Source organism: Miniopterus schreibersii (assembly GCF_964146895.1).
Source record: "Miniopterus schreibersii genome assembly, chromosome: 9".
NCBI lineage: Eukaryota > Metazoa > Chordata > Mammalia > Chiroptera > Miniopteridae > Miniopterus > Miniopterus schreibersii.
The window spans coordinates 47,592,778-47,610,772 of NC_138118.1; the positions used below are offsets into that span (position 1 = coordinate 47,592,778).

General features: G+C 35.3%; 1 protein-coding gene across 4 annotated transcripts in view; it reads right to left on the minus strand.

The window, feature by feature from the left end:
• The window catches only part of MAGI2 (membrane associated guanylate kinase, WW and PDZ domain containing 2), a 1,283,361-nt gene that overhangs the window by 436,066 nt on the left and 829,300 nt on the right, over positions 1-17,995 (minus strand). For all 4 annotated transcript variants that reach the window (XM_081147187.1, XM_081147188.1, XM_081147190.1 and 1 more), the window contains one exon: positions 5,566-5,776. In XM_081147187.1, coding sequence (XP_081003313.1) covers positions 5,566-5,776 — 211 coding nt within the window. The remainder of the gene's footprint in view (positions 1-5,565; positions 5,777-17,995) is intronic.

The window sequence follows — 17,995 nt, forward strand, 5'->3', positions numbered from 1 at the left end:
CTATATTTTATGTAATTTTATTTATTTATTTATTTATTTATTTATTTATTTATTTATTTAAAATATATCTTTATTGATTTCAGAGAGAGGAAGGGAGAGGGAGAGAGATAGAAACATCAATGATGAGTCATCATTGATCGGCAACCTCCTGCAGGCCTCCGCCTGGAGATCGAGCCCGCAACCCGGGCATGTGCCCTGACTGGGAATCAAACTGTGATTTCCTGGATCCTAGGTCAATGCTCAACCACTGAGCCATGCTTGGCCAGGCTATTTTATGTAATTTTAAAAATAAAAAAAATGATTATACTTTTCTCTCCAATAAATTTCTTAAACATTTTGCCTTTTGTTTAATAAGTGAAAGTTTTAAATTTTGTTTAAAATGGTAATTGGTGATTCATTTAAAACTTAAGGAGATACAGAAATAGCAACACAAGAAAAAAACAGTCTAATTGTATATTTTGTTTAGAATTTAAAAGCAAATTGAGCCCTGAAAAAGATTTACAAAACCATGTACTGCCGTGACATTTTCTGTTTCAAGAGTCTACTTTAAAAATGTTATTTAAGATGGCATAGCATTTGCTGCTATTCAAGAAGATGGTAGTAAACAAATAGGTTTTTGTTGTCTTTGTTTTTTGTCAAAGGAATAGCAGTCTCTTTTCTGTCACTAACTAAACAGATAAAGAAGTAATTTAATGGGATCCCCAAAGAATGTCAATCCAGATTAACCCTGGGCAGCTCTTCTTTATGGAACACTTAGCCTCTTGAGTGGTGAATTGTTGGCCAAGAAACTTATAAAATGATATAATTATAATATAAAAGTTTACTTTTATTTCAGCCAATGTTTGTTTACACATTAGAGGTAGTATGAAATAATAGCAATGGCTTTGCAAGGTGAGAGAACTATGAGAACTTGGGAATGTTAATTTGCCCAATGGTGCCTGAGAATCTCATCTATATAATGGGGGTTTCATCAAATGTTTATAGGGTAGTTATAATATAACATATGTAAAGTAAGCACTGTAGCAAAATGGTTAAGAGCAAGGACCTGGAGGTAGATTATGTTCCATGAAAATTACCAATCTTGTCAGTTTTCTGTTTCCTGGGTTTAAAATGGTTCCTAGCACATAGTATGTGTCCTATAAATATCTGTTACATAAGTGAAATCAAAGCATCCTAGCTTTGTCAATTCTTGGTTATATGACTAGGAACAAGTCACCTCTGTAAGCCTGTTTCTTAAAGTGAGAATAAAATTTCTACAATGCAAATGCTTAATGTATTACCTATTGTTGTTAAGGTTACCTGAACACAGTCTGAAAAAGTAGGCACTAAATAGGTTATAATTATTATTACTAATTTAAATTTATAATTACTATATACTGTCTATTTTAGAAGATAATATTAATGAAGATGATGTTATGAATTAAGAAAACTGGTTTACTTTTTATTTTTTTTAAATATATCTTTATTGATTTCAGAGAGAGGAAAGGAGAGGGAGAGAGAGAGATGAAACATCAATGATGAGAAAGTCATTGATAGAGCCCACAACCCGGGCATGTGCCCTGACCAGGAATCGAACCCCAATCACCTGGATCCTAGGTCGATTCTCAACCGCTGGGCCAGGCAAGAAAACTGGTTTTAAATAATATTATGCTTTTTTTTTTTTTTAATCCACATCTGAGGATATTTTTTCCATTGTTTTTTCAGAAAGAGTGGAAAGGAGAGAGAGAAACATTGATGTGTGAGAAACACATCGATTGGTTGCCTCCCTCACATGCCCCCACTGGGTCCAGGGATTGAGTCTGCAACCAAGGTACCTGTCCTTGACTGGAATCGAACTCCAGACCCTTCAGTCTGAGGGCTGATACTCTAACCACTAAGCCAAACCTGTTAGGGCAATAATATTATTTATTTGAGACTCTTTTGAAAATTGCTAAATATAAAACATAACTAATGTTTTTAAAGCGTGTTTGGAAGACAGCATTCACTCACAAGTTAAAATTCTGTTATTTAAAAACACTTTCTGAGATATTAACTTTTTCCCATTCAATATCATTGCAAATGATAAAAGGAATCTGCTTTTATCATCCATCAAAGAAAGCAGTCCTGAAGAGTATGGGAAATGTAGTTGGAAAATGTGTTCATTATTGAGAACAACAAAGAATATCCTCATTTTCTAAATGCAGAACTTGTAAAGTATTCAGACACATAAACTATTTTGCAATACTGAGTCAATCAATAACTATTTTATAATACCGCACAGAAGACAGAACAATGAAGTGACTTGTTACCTTAATTCAAAACCCAATATGTATTTTTAAAATACATATTTAAGTTAACATTTCAGCATAGAGTTCCCCTCTTCTACTCAGAAATAAATGATAGATGCACAATTTTATATGCAGAAACACAGCGGCTTTCTCTTTAGTTTTATTTTCTGTTTTATTATGATCTTCGTTTCAGTAAAGTATAATGAAAGTGTTGCCTACAAGCAGAGACTTCCATTACCCTAAGACAATATTTGTACCAGAGGGAAGTTTTCACTGATGTCAGCTCTCTTTACCTCACAAATCTCATTCTCTTCTACCTTTCATTCTGTTTGATCTTCCTCTTAACTTACATTACCTTTCCTTTTAATCTTCTTTCTTTACCATGACTTTGCCTCAGGACTGCAAACTTTTATATTACAAATAGTATTTGTTTAAAAGTTTCTTGACCAGAAATTCTGGGACACATCATGGCTTTAGTCCCTAAGAAAGTCCTTATTGCCCTACTATGCTCCCTCTCCTGCTCTACCAGATAGTTCCAAGGAGCTTTCGTAATAGTATAGAGTTTATTCAGATAAGAATTCCTTGTGATATCAGTAGCAAAGGTACACACAGATCACGGACAGTGGGTTGAAATGTTGATTTTGTCAAATGTAGTTAGGAAGGGAAGGGGCATTCCAGAGCAAAGAGTGAAAGCTGTCAGGAGAAAATTGTCGAAAACTCAGGGAAAAGCAAAGCAGAATGAGATGTAGGCAGAAAGAAAGGAAACTGCAGGGCAGGTTGTGATAGTGTGGAAATGAGGGGCCGGATGAATGACACACTGATCCCTGCTCTGTGGTACTTGAGCTCATAACACTGAGCCTTGAGGTTCAAAGTAAACTTCTGAAGGAAGGAAAGATGGAGCTCAAACTGGTCCAGGATGGAGGTGATCTGATGTGGCAAATGCCTGCATTGTGTGTAATAACCTTTTGAAGCAGGGCATTTGCTCCTGCTCCTACATTGACTGCCTTCAGGTCACACTCATTTCAGCCCTTACTCTAGGCTTCTGCATTCCCCTCTGGAGGGATCTCCCTCAGCACCAGCTTTCTCACCACAAATAAAACTGTCTCCTTCTTTTGCCTTAATTTTCCAACTCAGCCTATCTCTGCTCCTAATACTACCCACTCATCCTTCCCTGCAGTAACACAAAGAAGATAAACAAACAAAGCCCTCTGCTTCTCTTTCAAAAACACCACTGATCTAGCAAAATGAAAACTAAGCAATCATTTCACAGGATTCACCAACTAACACCTTAGTAAGGTCAGGGGGCTTCTCACTATTTGTAATACACCCAGGGTCAGGGTCTTTGTAATAACAGTTCTTCTATGTGAAATGCCCTATCTACATGTTACCAAGTTTTCCAGTCTATGTTATTGCACCTTATCTATGATGCCTCCTTTTACTACCTAAGTCTATGCTAAGCATATCCTTCTCTGAATAGTATCAAAGTATCACAAAACTCAGAAACTGTTTACTGATACTTTATATAACTATTTGTATCTCTTTCCCAACTTGACAATAAATTTGAGAGCAGAAATTAATTTTGAGTCTTTGAATTCTGACACTAGGTGACTAGTGTATTAACAGAATAATTTTGGTAGATTCTCCCATCTCATCATTTACGATATTCCATTAGCACAACTTCTGTCTCCCAAAATCCCTTTCTCCACAATCTCCAAACCTAACACTATTAAAAGAAAAAAAAAAGTTTGTTTATAATCCCAAAGAAGGAAGGTTTTTATAATTGCATTACTAGAAACATTGTAAGGACATAATTCTTTCATCAACTTGTCATGTTGGTTTTCTTTTATTATTTCCACATAGCTTTACTCCCCTTGTATTATATAATAAAAATGTATATATCATCAGTCTTCCTGTTCTGAACATCAAATGTTTTGAACATAAATGTGTGACCTCACATCTAGGGTTTATATTTTGACTTCTGGTCTATAATGGTTCCATGCTGTGCTGATCAACAGAAAAACTGTTTTTAGATATAAATACTTTTGTGCATTTAAAAAATTCTATATGACTTTCTTTTTTCCAATTAATTGATAAAAGATGCCTTTGGGTTATTGATTATAGTAAAAAACTGATATAAGAGATTCTTAATTTTTTTAAACAGTGTAAGATTTGTCAAAAGGTAAACAATAGTAATTCATTTTCCACAAACACTGCATTTCTCATCCATATTGGAGTCAAGCAGAGTGCCGAGTAATTACCTGATTATGTATTCCCTTGGCCACAAGTATCAAAGCTTCTGCCTTCACGTGAGAATTAAATATTGGCATGTGGTAACATTTCAATTTCACAACTGAATTCTGCCTATGGAGATCTAAGTCTCAAATCATTCCAGGTTGGGAAAAGGCATCCAATTTTAATATTTTTCTTGAATAATAAGAATTTACATACTTTTTATCCACTGTCAGCACTGAAAACTTCAGTTTATATTAATTTTTCTTTTTGAGGCTTATAAAGCTTTAAGGAAGTAAGGGTCGTTGTTCATTTATGATGTTTTTTATTCTTTCTAATGCACATTGTGATTATCTTATGTACATCGACAATTTAATTTTGTGCTAAGATCTTCAACTTCATAGTTCATTTTAAAAAAGTTGTTCTACTTCTAGGAGATAAAAGAAAACTTAGACAATATTAATAAAATATATTAAAAATTTCATTTTGGAAAAAAAGTCCCAAAAGAAAGAAAAGATTAGGGTGGGTAAATATCACCAGAGAGTCAGGATTAGCATTTTAGTTTCCTTGGCAAGTCAGAAAAATGGTAAGCAAGAAATACAATGGAATTAAAAAATAAGTATGATGAACTATGCAAAAACAAATGATTTTATTAAAACCTGGCCTCAGGGTCGAATGCTTAAAACATTTTCATGACTAGCAAGCATTTTGCCTTAAATAGCTGCATCCTGTTAAATCATTGAACATGATGGTGGAAGTTTCCAGCAATTTGACTTAAAATGTGGGTTTATCTTATTTAAACTATATGGACATCTTAACAGAATAGAGTAAGCATTTCCCCATTATTACAACAAATTTTACAATAACGTTGTTTAATATATCCTTTGATTTATTGCTATAATTTAGGATCCTTAATTGTATTATGGCACTATCCCATTATTCTCTAACAAAGAAAGGAACTAATGCTAAAAAAAAATTCATTATTTTATTTTCACCACATCTCTGTTTGCTATATCATTTATACACTATGATCTTTCTGGCAATGTTCAAAGAAAGGTGTGAAACTCACTCAATGAAGTAGACTTCACCCTTCTCTGTATAAGCCATTTCCCAGTTATCAGGCAAAGGGTCTGATTCCTCATTCTCTTCAGGTTTAGTTGGCTTTGCATCATCCACCTGCTCCTTCAGCTCCTCAGGCTGACTGTACACTGGTGCAGGATAAGGCTGGGAGGGTGTCTCCCCTGAGGCACCTGCACTCTTGTCTTCGCGTTCACTGGATTCTACAAGGGAACAAGGGTGTGTGGTTAGTCTCTCCGGCCACAGCAACCTCTAAATGAGTGTGGAGTATGCTGCATCAGGGAATAAGCTCTGTGAGGCTAGTAGGAAAAGCATAATTGTAAACAGCTCATAAAATTATCACTAGGTCTATTGGAGCCCCCTTTCAGGCATCATTCTTGTCTATCCTTCAAGTATTTGTTGCTGATTACTTAATTGGAGGACCATCATTTCACAATCCAGGTGTGGTAGGCAGAATTTAACCCTCTAAAAATGTCAATGTCCCACTCCCTAGAACATGTGAATCTTATCTTACATAGCAAAAGAAGATTTGCAGACCTGATTAAATGGACGATTTAATTTGAGATTGGGAGACTGATTATTCAGGCAGGTTCAATGTAATCACAAAGATTTTTTAGAAGTGTAGGAGGAAGGCAAAAGAGGAGGTTTAGAAGGAGATGTGACTACTAAAGAATGATCAATGCGATGCAGTGTTACAGGCTTTGGAGGCAGAAGAAGGGGACCAACTACAAGCCAAGAAATGTAAGTGCCCTCAGAAGCTGGCAAGACAAGGGAATGGATTTTCCCCTAGAACCTCCAGAAAGGAATGCAGTTCTGCCCACACCTTTGATTTTAGCTCAGTAAGACCCACGTCAGACTTCTAACTTACAGAACTGTCAGATGATAAATTTGCATTGCTTTAAGCCATTAAGTTTGTGGTAACTTGTTACAGCAGCAATAGAAAACTAATATAACAGAGCAAAAACTAAAAGATATACATAACTTAAGAGAAATGATAACAGGTCTGGAAGACAGATCTAAGAGTCTCAACAGGTAAGTAGTACAAACTCTGGAATGAACACATGGGGAAGAAATAATAACAATAAAAAAATGGAAGAAAATTTAGCTAAAATTCAGCCTGCAGATTGAGATGGTTCATTTACTCTGAGGACAGAATAATAAATCACATAGCCCATTAAACACATGTAGGTGAAATTTCCAAACTCTACTGTTAAAAAAGCAACTTTAGCAACTTCTACACTGAAGAAACACAATTATTTACAAAGAAAAGAGGAACAAAAGAGCCTCAGACCTTTCATCTGTGATACACTAAACTCAAAGATAATAAGGCAACATCTGTAGTAACACTAGAAAAAAATATAGCAACCCTAGAACTTAACTCTGCCAAAATATTATTTATCTATCCAGGCAAAAGTAAGTCACTTTTAAATATGCAAAAGTCCTGAATGCATACTACTCATGTATCCTATCTCAGGACAACATTTGAGGAATTACTCTAACCATGTCATGATGATTGGATCAGAGTAGAGATCTCAAAATAGAGAGAGAACTGGAGAAAATAAAAATTAAGAAGAAATAAATCCTACAAATAGAATTAAATGTAAATGGAGGATGGTCACATTTTTGGAAATTTGTAGTATGTGTTAAAGACAGATTCTTGAAAAGAAGAAACATGTGAAAAATCTTTCACCAGAGTGGATTTTAAACCTTATCTTGGGAAAGTTCAGGGTCTAGAGGGTGGAGAAAAGGTACAGAAATAGAGACATTCTAAAGGTTTAATCAGTAGACACATCAAAGAGTGGGTAAACAAGATAATTTTAAAGGGTATTTATTCATAGTATGGGCAAATATTTTGGTCAAGGTGTAGATGTCATTGTATAAAGGGGATATTTAAAAATATTCCCTAATGTATATTCTCTCTCTGAGGTACTCAGGTTTTTTTCCTTCCCATTTAGCTTTTCTGCCATTAAAGGCAGACCATGAGTCTTATTTGTCAGGGAAGAGTAGAGCAAGTATCATCTAGAAAAAATGCACATACTTGGGGTAAATAAGAAGAAAGATATAATGTAGAGAAATTTCCTGCAAGGTAAGATGGTGGCTGGAAAAGATATTTAAAGAAGGAATGTTTAGATTTAAGAAACTGCCTGTTTCATTCAGGAATTCAGCACTAATATCTTTAGGCATTAGTCTGGGGTATGGTGTGGTGGTGGTAAGAAGAGGGAAAACACAGAAAAAGTCAAAGGAGTTGAAAACAGAAGGGGCCTGTGAAACCCTTAAGTTTACAACGTTGGGAGGACTGTTTCCTGTAGAGTGGTTTTACACGTCCATTGAGGGGGGTCAGAGCAGAAAAATGATGGAGTGAAAACATTGGCAAATATTACTCCCAAGACTTCCCTGTGGTATGGATGTCATCCAGAAGTCCAAGTATGATCCAGTGAGAGACTTGGAAAGTACTAAGACTAGGGAACCAATCGGAGTCCAGTGAGGGTCACTGTGATTTCCTCACAGCAGAACTGTGGTGGAGACAGCTTAATGCAGAAACTGTAAAGAGAGTACTACTGACACATAATGTGAATGTGAGGAATATGAAATTCGACAATCATTTGGGAGCATAATCAATAGTCATTAACATTAAAAGATATACATATACTTTGATTCCATAATCCCACTTTGAGAATATATCCTCTACAAATAAAGGTGATGGTGTAAAAGGATACCCATATAATAATATTTATTGCAGCACTATTTGTAGCAGCAAAGCCTTAAAAATGATTTGAATGCCTATCAATAGAATGTGATTAAATAAATTGTGGTTATCATTACCATGAAAAACTACCTAGTGTAAAAACAATAAATCAGATTTGTAAAAACAATGAATTAGGTTTGTATCTAATGACTTGAAAAATTATTACTATTGAAAGAGTAACCCAAGTTGCAGAATAATATATATTGTTAAACCTATTTTTTAAAAATAAGCAAACATCAAGCTAGATATATGCATATAATTTTGTACATAACTATATAAGCATGAAAACTAGATGGAGGAATGTACAACAGATCAACTTTGATTACCTAAGTAAATTTCGATGGGGGAGGGAAAAGTTTTTTTTACATACCTTTATGTTTATTAGCTATTATTATTATTATTTTTAAATATATCTTTATTGATTTCAGAGAAAGGAAAGGAGAGGGAGAGAGAGAGAAAGAAACATCAATGATGAGAGAGTCACTGATCGAGCCCGCAGCCTGGGCATGTGCCCTGACCGGGAATCGAACCCTGATCGCCTGGATCCTAGGTCAACGCTCAACCGCTGAGCCACACCCGGCCGGGCAGCTATTATTTTTATAACTTCAAAAATTAATAAAAATAATTTTAAATGGGTAAATTAAACTAGAATATCATCTTTGTGTCAGTATACTTCTTGGATCAATTTTCTGCATATGTATCAATCTCAGAAAGCAATATTAAAATCATCTTTATGAAATACAAAGCTCAAGAACACTTATAATCTTTCATTGTTTTGCCCTTCAAATGAAGACTTTAAAAAAGTCATGCCGTCTCCCAGCTGATTTCTCATACAGATTTGACTTTCGCAAATTGCATAGGAAAGAAGCAGCAAGAGAAGGTACAATTACGTTCTTTAAGTCATCTTAGCTGTACCTTATTGAAACATGTAATTACCAATACATGAAACTCTCTGTTTTTAGATATTTCCAACTGTCATGTTGCATTTGAAAGTTAAAATGCAAGTTCATGATCTGAACATATTCATTTATTCAATATTTATTTAATATTTGTTAAGCACTCAATTGGTGTCAAGCACTGAAGACAGAGGACTGAACAAGAGAGGCATGGTCCTTGCGCTCATGGAACTCAAAATATGTCAAGATGTGTAGTATTAATTAATTAATTAATTAATTTATTTATTTATTTATTTATTATTTTTAAACTTAAGGTGGAGCATGAAAGAGCTCCCTCTTTATTTTATATTTTTATTTTATTTTTTAAAAATATATCTTTATTGATTTCAGAGAGAGGAAGGGAGAGGGAGAGACAGAAAGATCAATGATGAGAGAGAATCATTGATCAGATGCCTCCTGCATGACTCCTGCTGGGGATCAAGCCCACAACCCGGGCATGTGCCCTGAGCAGGAATCGAACCTCTATCTCCCAGACCCTAGGCTGATGCTCAACCGCTGAGCCACACCTGGCTGGGCAAGATGTGTAGTCTTTAAACAATGTGTGATGAGTGCTAGTAAAGGGGAAAATGAGACTTTATGCATATGCATTTACCTAATGTCATTTAAAGAGCCAAGAAAAACTTGTTTTTCCAATGTGCTATCAAATGTGAAACTTGAAAAAAGAGTCAAGAGACTTTTTTCAGAGGAAGTTAAGGGAGAAAAAAAAGATGAAGATGGAGTAAATTAGGCAAGGCATACTCAGGATTTAAGACTGTATCCTGAGAGCAATGAGAAGGTACTTATGTGTCTTAATCAAGGGAATGACAATTAGTTTTGCATCCTGTTCAAAGATTACCTTAACCGTCCTGGGGGTTTGAGAATGGCAGGAGTATATAGATACAGACCAGTGGGGAGTTATTTTTATGTTCCAGGCAAGAGATGATGGTGTCATGGGTTTGGAAAGAAGTGAACTGAAAAAATATTTATAGTGTAGATTTGTCATGATTTTCAAAACGACTGGATAGATGAGGGAAAAATGAGAAGTCGTGGTAAACCTGGTGAGTGGCAAAGCTATTCCCTGAGACTGGAAAATGAGAGGAGGAGCAGTACTCTGTGGGGAGTGGGGGAGACAGTGGGTATAGCTTTGGGCACACTGAGACAGAGGTTCGTGCCAAATTCACAATGGAGATGTCATGTCAGAGAGCAATTGGCTGGAGAGATTCCACTGGAAAGACAAGAGCATATGACTAGAATGCGTTATAATATAGGCCATTGGAGGGGAGACAGTGCAGCAAATGGAAACAAGAGCCCCTAGAGCAGCTGTCTGCAGAACTCTGACATTTAGCAGTCAGCGAGAGAATGATCAGGAAGGGCAGCCAGGGGAGCCACAGGAAAACCAGTAGGTCTTCATGCCATTGAAGACAAGCAGAAGGCAACAAGGAAACACTTTACTGTGGGAAAAGCTTCTAAAAAGTCCAGCAAGACACGGAATCTATTGAAATGAATGACATGGAGGACAATGGTGACGTTAACTACCAGTTATGGAGCAGTTACCATGAGAAGCCAGGTTGGAATGGATCAGAGCATGAATAAAAAGAAAATAGAGAGTATACTGACAGAGAATTCATTCAAGAAGCTAAGCTATGAACAAATGAACTTTTTTCTTTGACAATATAATGCTATTATATTTTCAAGAGAAATGTAAGACAGCTCTTGAAAACAAAAGTCTAGAGTCTTTGGAGATGTCTAATTATATTTACTGACATGCCAGAGATTATTGAGCCAAGTTCTTCCAGTTTATCTAACCCATGTGTTTGTTCATTCATTCTTTTATTCTAATTCGGTTGATCAATCATTACATCATCAAACATGAATTTAACACTGACAGTGTACAAGATACTAGACAAGAGCTTAATGAGGGAAAGAAAAAGAATTGTTTATCAGGCTATTGTAAATTGATTTGAAAGGAGAGTAATAAGTGGCTCCTGCCTTCTCTGTCTTAACAAAATAAGAGAAAAAAATGAGTAAGGCAAAGAGAGAACCATGACGTTTCCACATTTACTATTCATTAAAGCTAATCTAGGGACATAGTTTATGGTGGGAATCAAGGGCTTCTGGTCAAACCCAGAATCAGGCCATTGTACTCATAGGCAGCCTTGGAGCAAGGCAGGCTTCCCAGGAAGGGGCAGAGCCTATTCCCTTTAAAAGCCATGTTCCCTGGCCCCACATGTGGAGGGCCTCCCCCTTTACAAATATCCCCCACCAGAATGGTACATTTGTTATACAGATGAGCCCACATTGACAAATCATTGTCACCCCAAAACCATAGTTCACATTAGGCTTCACTCTTGGTGATGTACATTTTATGGGTTTGGACAAATGTACAATGACATGTATCAAACATAATATCATACAGAGTAGTTTTACTGTCTTAAAAGTCCTCTGTGAATCTTCTGTTCATCTCTCTCTTCCCTCTAACTCCTGACAACCACTGATGTTTTTACTGTCTCCATACTTTTGCCTTTTCCAGAATGTCATGCAGTATAGAGCCTTTTTAGGTTGGCTTCTTTCACTTAGTAATACGCATTTAAGTTTACTTGGTATCTCTTAATGACTTTATAGCTCATCTCTTTTTAGCATTGAATAATATTCCATTCTGGATGTACCACCAGAGCAGACTGCCAGTAATAAAGGATGGGAAATAACAGACTTTATATGCCGACCAAAGGTGCAAGTGTGGCCATTCTTGCCATGCTCCCCTCCTCCCATGAAGTACAGCTTAGAAATATGTGTGCTATGTGCTCTCACACAAATCTCATGTATGTCAGATCTGTGGCTTGAGAAGCCCTAGATTGTTTAATTCTGACTATGGAGAAGGAGCCAAATAATTCATGCATATGTTTTACTTTTATAGAGATATAAAGCTATTTCTAAATTAGGAAGTGGTCTTGTAAAATTGTCATTTTTTACTTCCAAGAGACATTTCTTAGCATGGTTTTATTGTTAAATCTAAACATATTTTTTTTCTGTGTATATAAATGTAATTTTCCCCTGAGATGCTTATTGCTGAAGTAAATGGACTTTATCAAACACTGACATTTTTTTCGAGCAGTGCATTTTGCATTCTAGGTTGCTTAGATACCTTGCAAACCAGAGCAAGTCCCCCCCACCCCCAACAATAGAAACAAAGTATATTTCAAGAGATAAGAAACCACTTTTTAAATAATGGTAATGATAAAAAATTCTCCTTTGACCAGGGTTCTTGAATTTCTTAGAAATTGTGTAGAAACATTGAAACACAAAACAGACATTAATAATACACGGTCTTTTTCAAAATAATAATCACATCTTTTATTATATTAGATGACCAATAAAAACATTTTATGCATTGCCTGGCTGAGTTAGTTGGATGACATCCCATGCACCAAAAGGTTGCTGGTTTGATTCCAGGTCAGGACACATGCCCCGGTAAGAGCTTGACCCCCAGTAGGGTGCGGGCAAGAGGTAGCTGATTGATGTTTCGATCTCATAAGGATGTTTCTCTCTCTCTCCTTCTCTCTTCTTTTCTAAAAATCAATTTAAAAATCTTAAAAAAAAAATTTTATGTATATGTTTACTCTTGTGAAGAATTAAGAAAATATAATTTCATTCACCTTTCCTAACCTAGTGGTTTTGTTGGTTTCCTTCTTTTCATAAGAAATCAGAAGACCTCAAGGATCCTTATAGAGCACAGGGACTAAAAGCTATTTAATTGGAAGAGGGTTAAATAAATGTATGTATTTTTGCATTCAGTCCAGTTCACACAATTCTATAGTTGTGGTCCAGTCTAAGGTTTGGATATTACAACAATATATGCAGTAGCCATGTGATTTGCTTACATGTTTATTGCCCCAGCAGCATCTAACACATTGATTTTGAATGCAAATCTAAAGATAAGTGAGAATGCCATTGTTTTGAATGTGCTTACCCAGTTTCATTAAAGAATAATCAGAAACCCAGATAAAACCACTTCAAGAAGAAAGCCTATTTTATACTTTATCCATATTTTCATTTGACATGTTTGAGGCATACAGTTGATATTCAGCTTTCTGTAATTGCCATCCTTTGAAATGAGGAAGAATATTTTGAAGCTAGATAGGAAATTGTTGATTTTATTTCTTTGAACAGTCATAACATTTAAATTTTTAAAATTTGTTTTAGCCCACGAGAAAGCTCTGTGATTTATATTTCTAATGACTATATGACAAATTTTAATAAATCTAATAATTTTTTCTCCCGTGTTTATATTAATTCTTTGGAAATGAACATGACTAGAGAACATTTAAGGGGGGGAAATATTGAAAAACATATTGTAGTTGATAAAGAAAAAGAATACAAATTATTTAAGATTAATAGAATTTTTTTTTCTTTTTGTTTAGCAATTCTCAGATAGTAGCAAACATGCCTCACAGAAAAAATGCAATTGCTAAGGTTGGTGTCAGACTGCCTGGGTTTAAATCTATCCTTCACAGTATGATCCTGAGCAGCTATTGAATCACTCTGCACATTCCTCAACTTCCTTAACTGTATGATGGGGCTGATAGCATCACCTAACTAAGAATTTGACATGACATATATATAAATTGCTCAGAACAATAAACTACTGAAACATAGTAGGTGATTAGTAAATGTTATATATTATCAATGAGAACACTAAGTAAATTGCATAGTTAAATCAATCAAGCAACCTAAATGGTTTCTTCCTACAGAGACAAGAATAGTCAATTTTATATGATTTTTAAAATATTAGGTGTTTTCAAAAAATAATACAATTGCAAAAAAGAGAAAGAGAGAGATACACACAAAATTGACTTTTTCTTTACAAGGTTTGTGCATAAATTGAGTTTTTCTTCTTCAATTGAGACATACTATGGAGTTAAGTGATTTAAAAGAGAAAAAATAATCCTCAGAATCCACACATTTTTCTAAGTTCCTTATTATTTCCTATATAGTTTAGCATTTGATTTTGCTGGGCACCAGGAGCTACTACTCTGCTATAGACTTGGTATCACCTATAATCTTGGTACTTTTAAAAGTGCTGATTTAAAGCTGAATCAGAGACATATCTCCCCAATTTTATATTAGCCAAAGGCTTAGTTTCCTCATATATCCCAGGGCAGCCTTCACTTTCAAGTCTGCTTACAACAGATTGCTCCACTCTCACACTCCATGGAGGTGGGAGTGGTGGGGCTTGAAGATGCCCTTTGCTTTCTTGCAAATTCAGCAATATCATTAAAAAGTATGTTAGTTATATTGATCCAAGGCATTATTGTATTGTAGGGGTGGAGGGGTGAATGGCCTATCAGGGCATGAGTTCACTTCACTGCTAGAAGCTGAAATTCTTAGAATTTGAACCACAGACTCTTGTTAAATGAACACTTCAGGGTTGACTCTTGCACAAGAGAAAAATATTATTGCAATTTATTTTTTACTATGGCCATTCTATTGATTATATCCTATAATGAAAACTGGAGGGCATTCTGTCTCAGAAAGAAAACAGTCAGGTGGTGGCTGCTTGCATTCTATATAGCCAGTTAATTGAAAATAGCCAAGATTATAGCTTATTGCTAAAAGTGTTATCAATTTTCCTTACTTTTACTAAACCTTCTAAAATGAGAAGAATTGTAATATGAGTGCTAAAATGCTTTCACATTAAATGATTAGTAAGTTTTTGTTCATTGCTTAAAAATAATTACTTTTTTGATGTAGTAAAACATGCAAATGGACCAAATTCAAAAGGACAGAGGAAATAAGTGCAAAGTCAGTTTTCCTCTGGTTCCTACTCCCAGTGCTCCAGCAAAGCAGTTGGCAAAGACAATTATTTTTTCTGCTCCTTTGGAGAGTTTTCTATGTACATTGATTATTTTCAGTTGGTGTTTTCTGACTCCTTAGTTCTTTTAAAGGGTTTCTAAATTCTAAAAGAAAAAAAGTTTTTAATGTAAATTATGAGATTAAGGAGGACTAGGCCTTAAACACAATGACAATTAAAAATATTTTTTTTCTGAGATGTTCACAAATACTACCTTTTATTATTTGAGGCAATGAAAGAAGCACAAGTCATGAATAAAATATTAGAATTAGGTAAAGTTAGAATAATGATTTTTGAAATATATATCAATAGAGAAAGTAGAAATTCTCAATCCTGTAAAGAAATTAATTTTTATCTGTGATATTTGTAACCAAATTGGATCTCATCTATTAAGGGTGCTAGCCAGGAAAATGTGAATTACTGAGAAACAATATCAATACCTCAAACTTATTTTATGTCTTTATCTATAACACACAATTGGTTATAAGTTGTATGGAACATGAAAAGAACATTAAAAGGCTGGAAGATGAAAAAAAAAATCCCAAGAAATAAAAAACTAAATTGGAAAGAATCACTAGAAAAATGAGCAGAGGGAATTATTTCCCTTGAACAGGGGAGAAGAGCTGCCTTAATTAGAATATTTTCTTCTTCCTGTAATATTTAATTTTTTAAACATTTTAATAAAAGTAGAATGGAGTAGGACAATAAAATGAATTCTCACAGCTTTGAAACTATACACTGCATGATTTTCATAAAGTAATGAATTCTGAAGATATTTATCATATAGAAACAAGTTCCTCAAATCCTCAACTAACTCTGATATAGTATTGAAACTGATATAGTATTGAACATGCTCAAAGACCAAAACAAGACATGAAATGAAACATAGGGCATGAATATGTAATATATATTTTTTTAATCTTGCTTTCAAAGTCCTAGGAAAAATATGTAGAAACTAGTATTATATGAAACATCACATCATCTTCTGAAGTTCTAGGAATGTTGAAAAGGCTGAAAGAGAGAAGACTTTTAAAAATCTTGATCTTGATCACTCAAATGCTATTCTTTGGGGCCAAATTGGAGTCTAGGTATTTTCTGATGAAAGCATGAAGTCAGGTAGGAGGGAAAAAATAAGGGCACTGTCCCCAAAGATGGAGCTGTGTAGAAGGAATGAGTGCACAGACAGATCTTATCGAGAGACCTTCCTCTTCAGAGACAAAGGCCAGAAATAACTAGAGCAATCTGAGACTTCACCCCAAAATTATAATCACTTCTATGAGGAGAACATGAGATAAGAAAATAGAATACAGGGAGAAAATCAGACCTAGAGAGGATGGGTGACTACGATTAGAAGTAAGCTTAGACTCAACTAGTCCACAGGCTTTCTGTAAGGGCGGCTCAGCCCTGAGTGTCACCCAGGCTGTCCTCGTTCCTCATTCCCTGTTCATGGATCAAATCCTCTCTCTCACACATCATATAAATCCTCAGAGAAGCAGAAAAACACTCTCCACAAAGGGTGAGCACAAGATCCCGAAAAAGCTGAATCAGTTTTGAATGCAAGAAGGGGCTCAAATAATGCACCGCTTTCAGTGTAATTGCAAAGCGAGCCTGTCTTGATTTAAAGTGACATTTCTGGAACTAGTAGTGATTTCATTTCCCCCCAGTGGTGTAGCTATAATTACTACTATAGTTCATAACCACAAACTCTAACATGATTATCTTGTTACTTTATAATCACATCTAGATAATAAGAACATTTTACAATTGGGGCAGTTTAAACTTTCAAATAATTCTTTTAAGGAGTGACAGAATGTCTCTTATTTAAAAATGGAATATCTAATCTGTATTGGCCCCAGAAATTTGCCTCTTCAATGGAGAGATAAAACCCACTACTGAGTTTGGGAATAAGACCATAAACTTAAGCCTCCTCCTAAAAAAGTATATAAATCTGAGTGGATGAGCACATCACAGTCTCTGTGAACCCACACAGAAATAAGCAAGGGATAGGCATCTCAGAGTGGGCTATTATTCGCAGGAAAACAGTGAGATTCACTACAGAGGACATAATTCTTTTGACAGTGACAGGCTCTTATTCACAGGACCAGGACTGATGGTGCATGCACAGTCAGCGTGCCAAGCGGCACAGGACCTGGACACAGGTCCCTAATGGTGAACTGAGATCATTGCTAAGGACACTGGGTGATCACATAAGGGACACTCTGTTTGCTCTCTGGGAGATGCAGTTCATTTGCACTAATTGCAGGCTTGGGGGCCTGGAGAAGGCAGCTCTGTATACACATACTGTATTCCCTTTGTTGGCGAAGGTAGCTCTCACGGGCCCTGTTCCTCCTGGCATTGTGTGTGTGTATTAACAGAGAGATTTAGCTGCCTTTAAAATATATGTGCATTTCTAATTCTTTGCACCAGGCTTACTAATAGCTGGTGAGGGGAAGCTACAGTATAATAGTGAATTACTTTCCGGAAAAGTTTAGCAGATAATTCATGAAATAAAAGAAATCCAGGAAAGCTTAACCCAATTACTGTGCTTTTCAGGATTTGCTTTTCTTCAGAAAAGTTCAACCTTATGAAAAAATTCTATTTATCTGTTAACTACCTATTTATTTTTGGTATTTTCACAGAGAAATTGAATAATTCTCATCTCTAAGAATATACTTTAAAAAATATACTGCTGCATAATTTTCTTTAGTTTTTAAATCACTTTTGAAGAAATGTAAGATCAGGAATCTCATGTTTGGAATTTAGAAACACTTCATGTTGAAAACATGGATTAGTGTTAAATGAGCGTGGAATACATCTAATCATATTAATACAGTAAAACTTTAACATTCTCTAGAGGTATGGCTGACTAAAAAAGAGATTTACTAAGATCTTT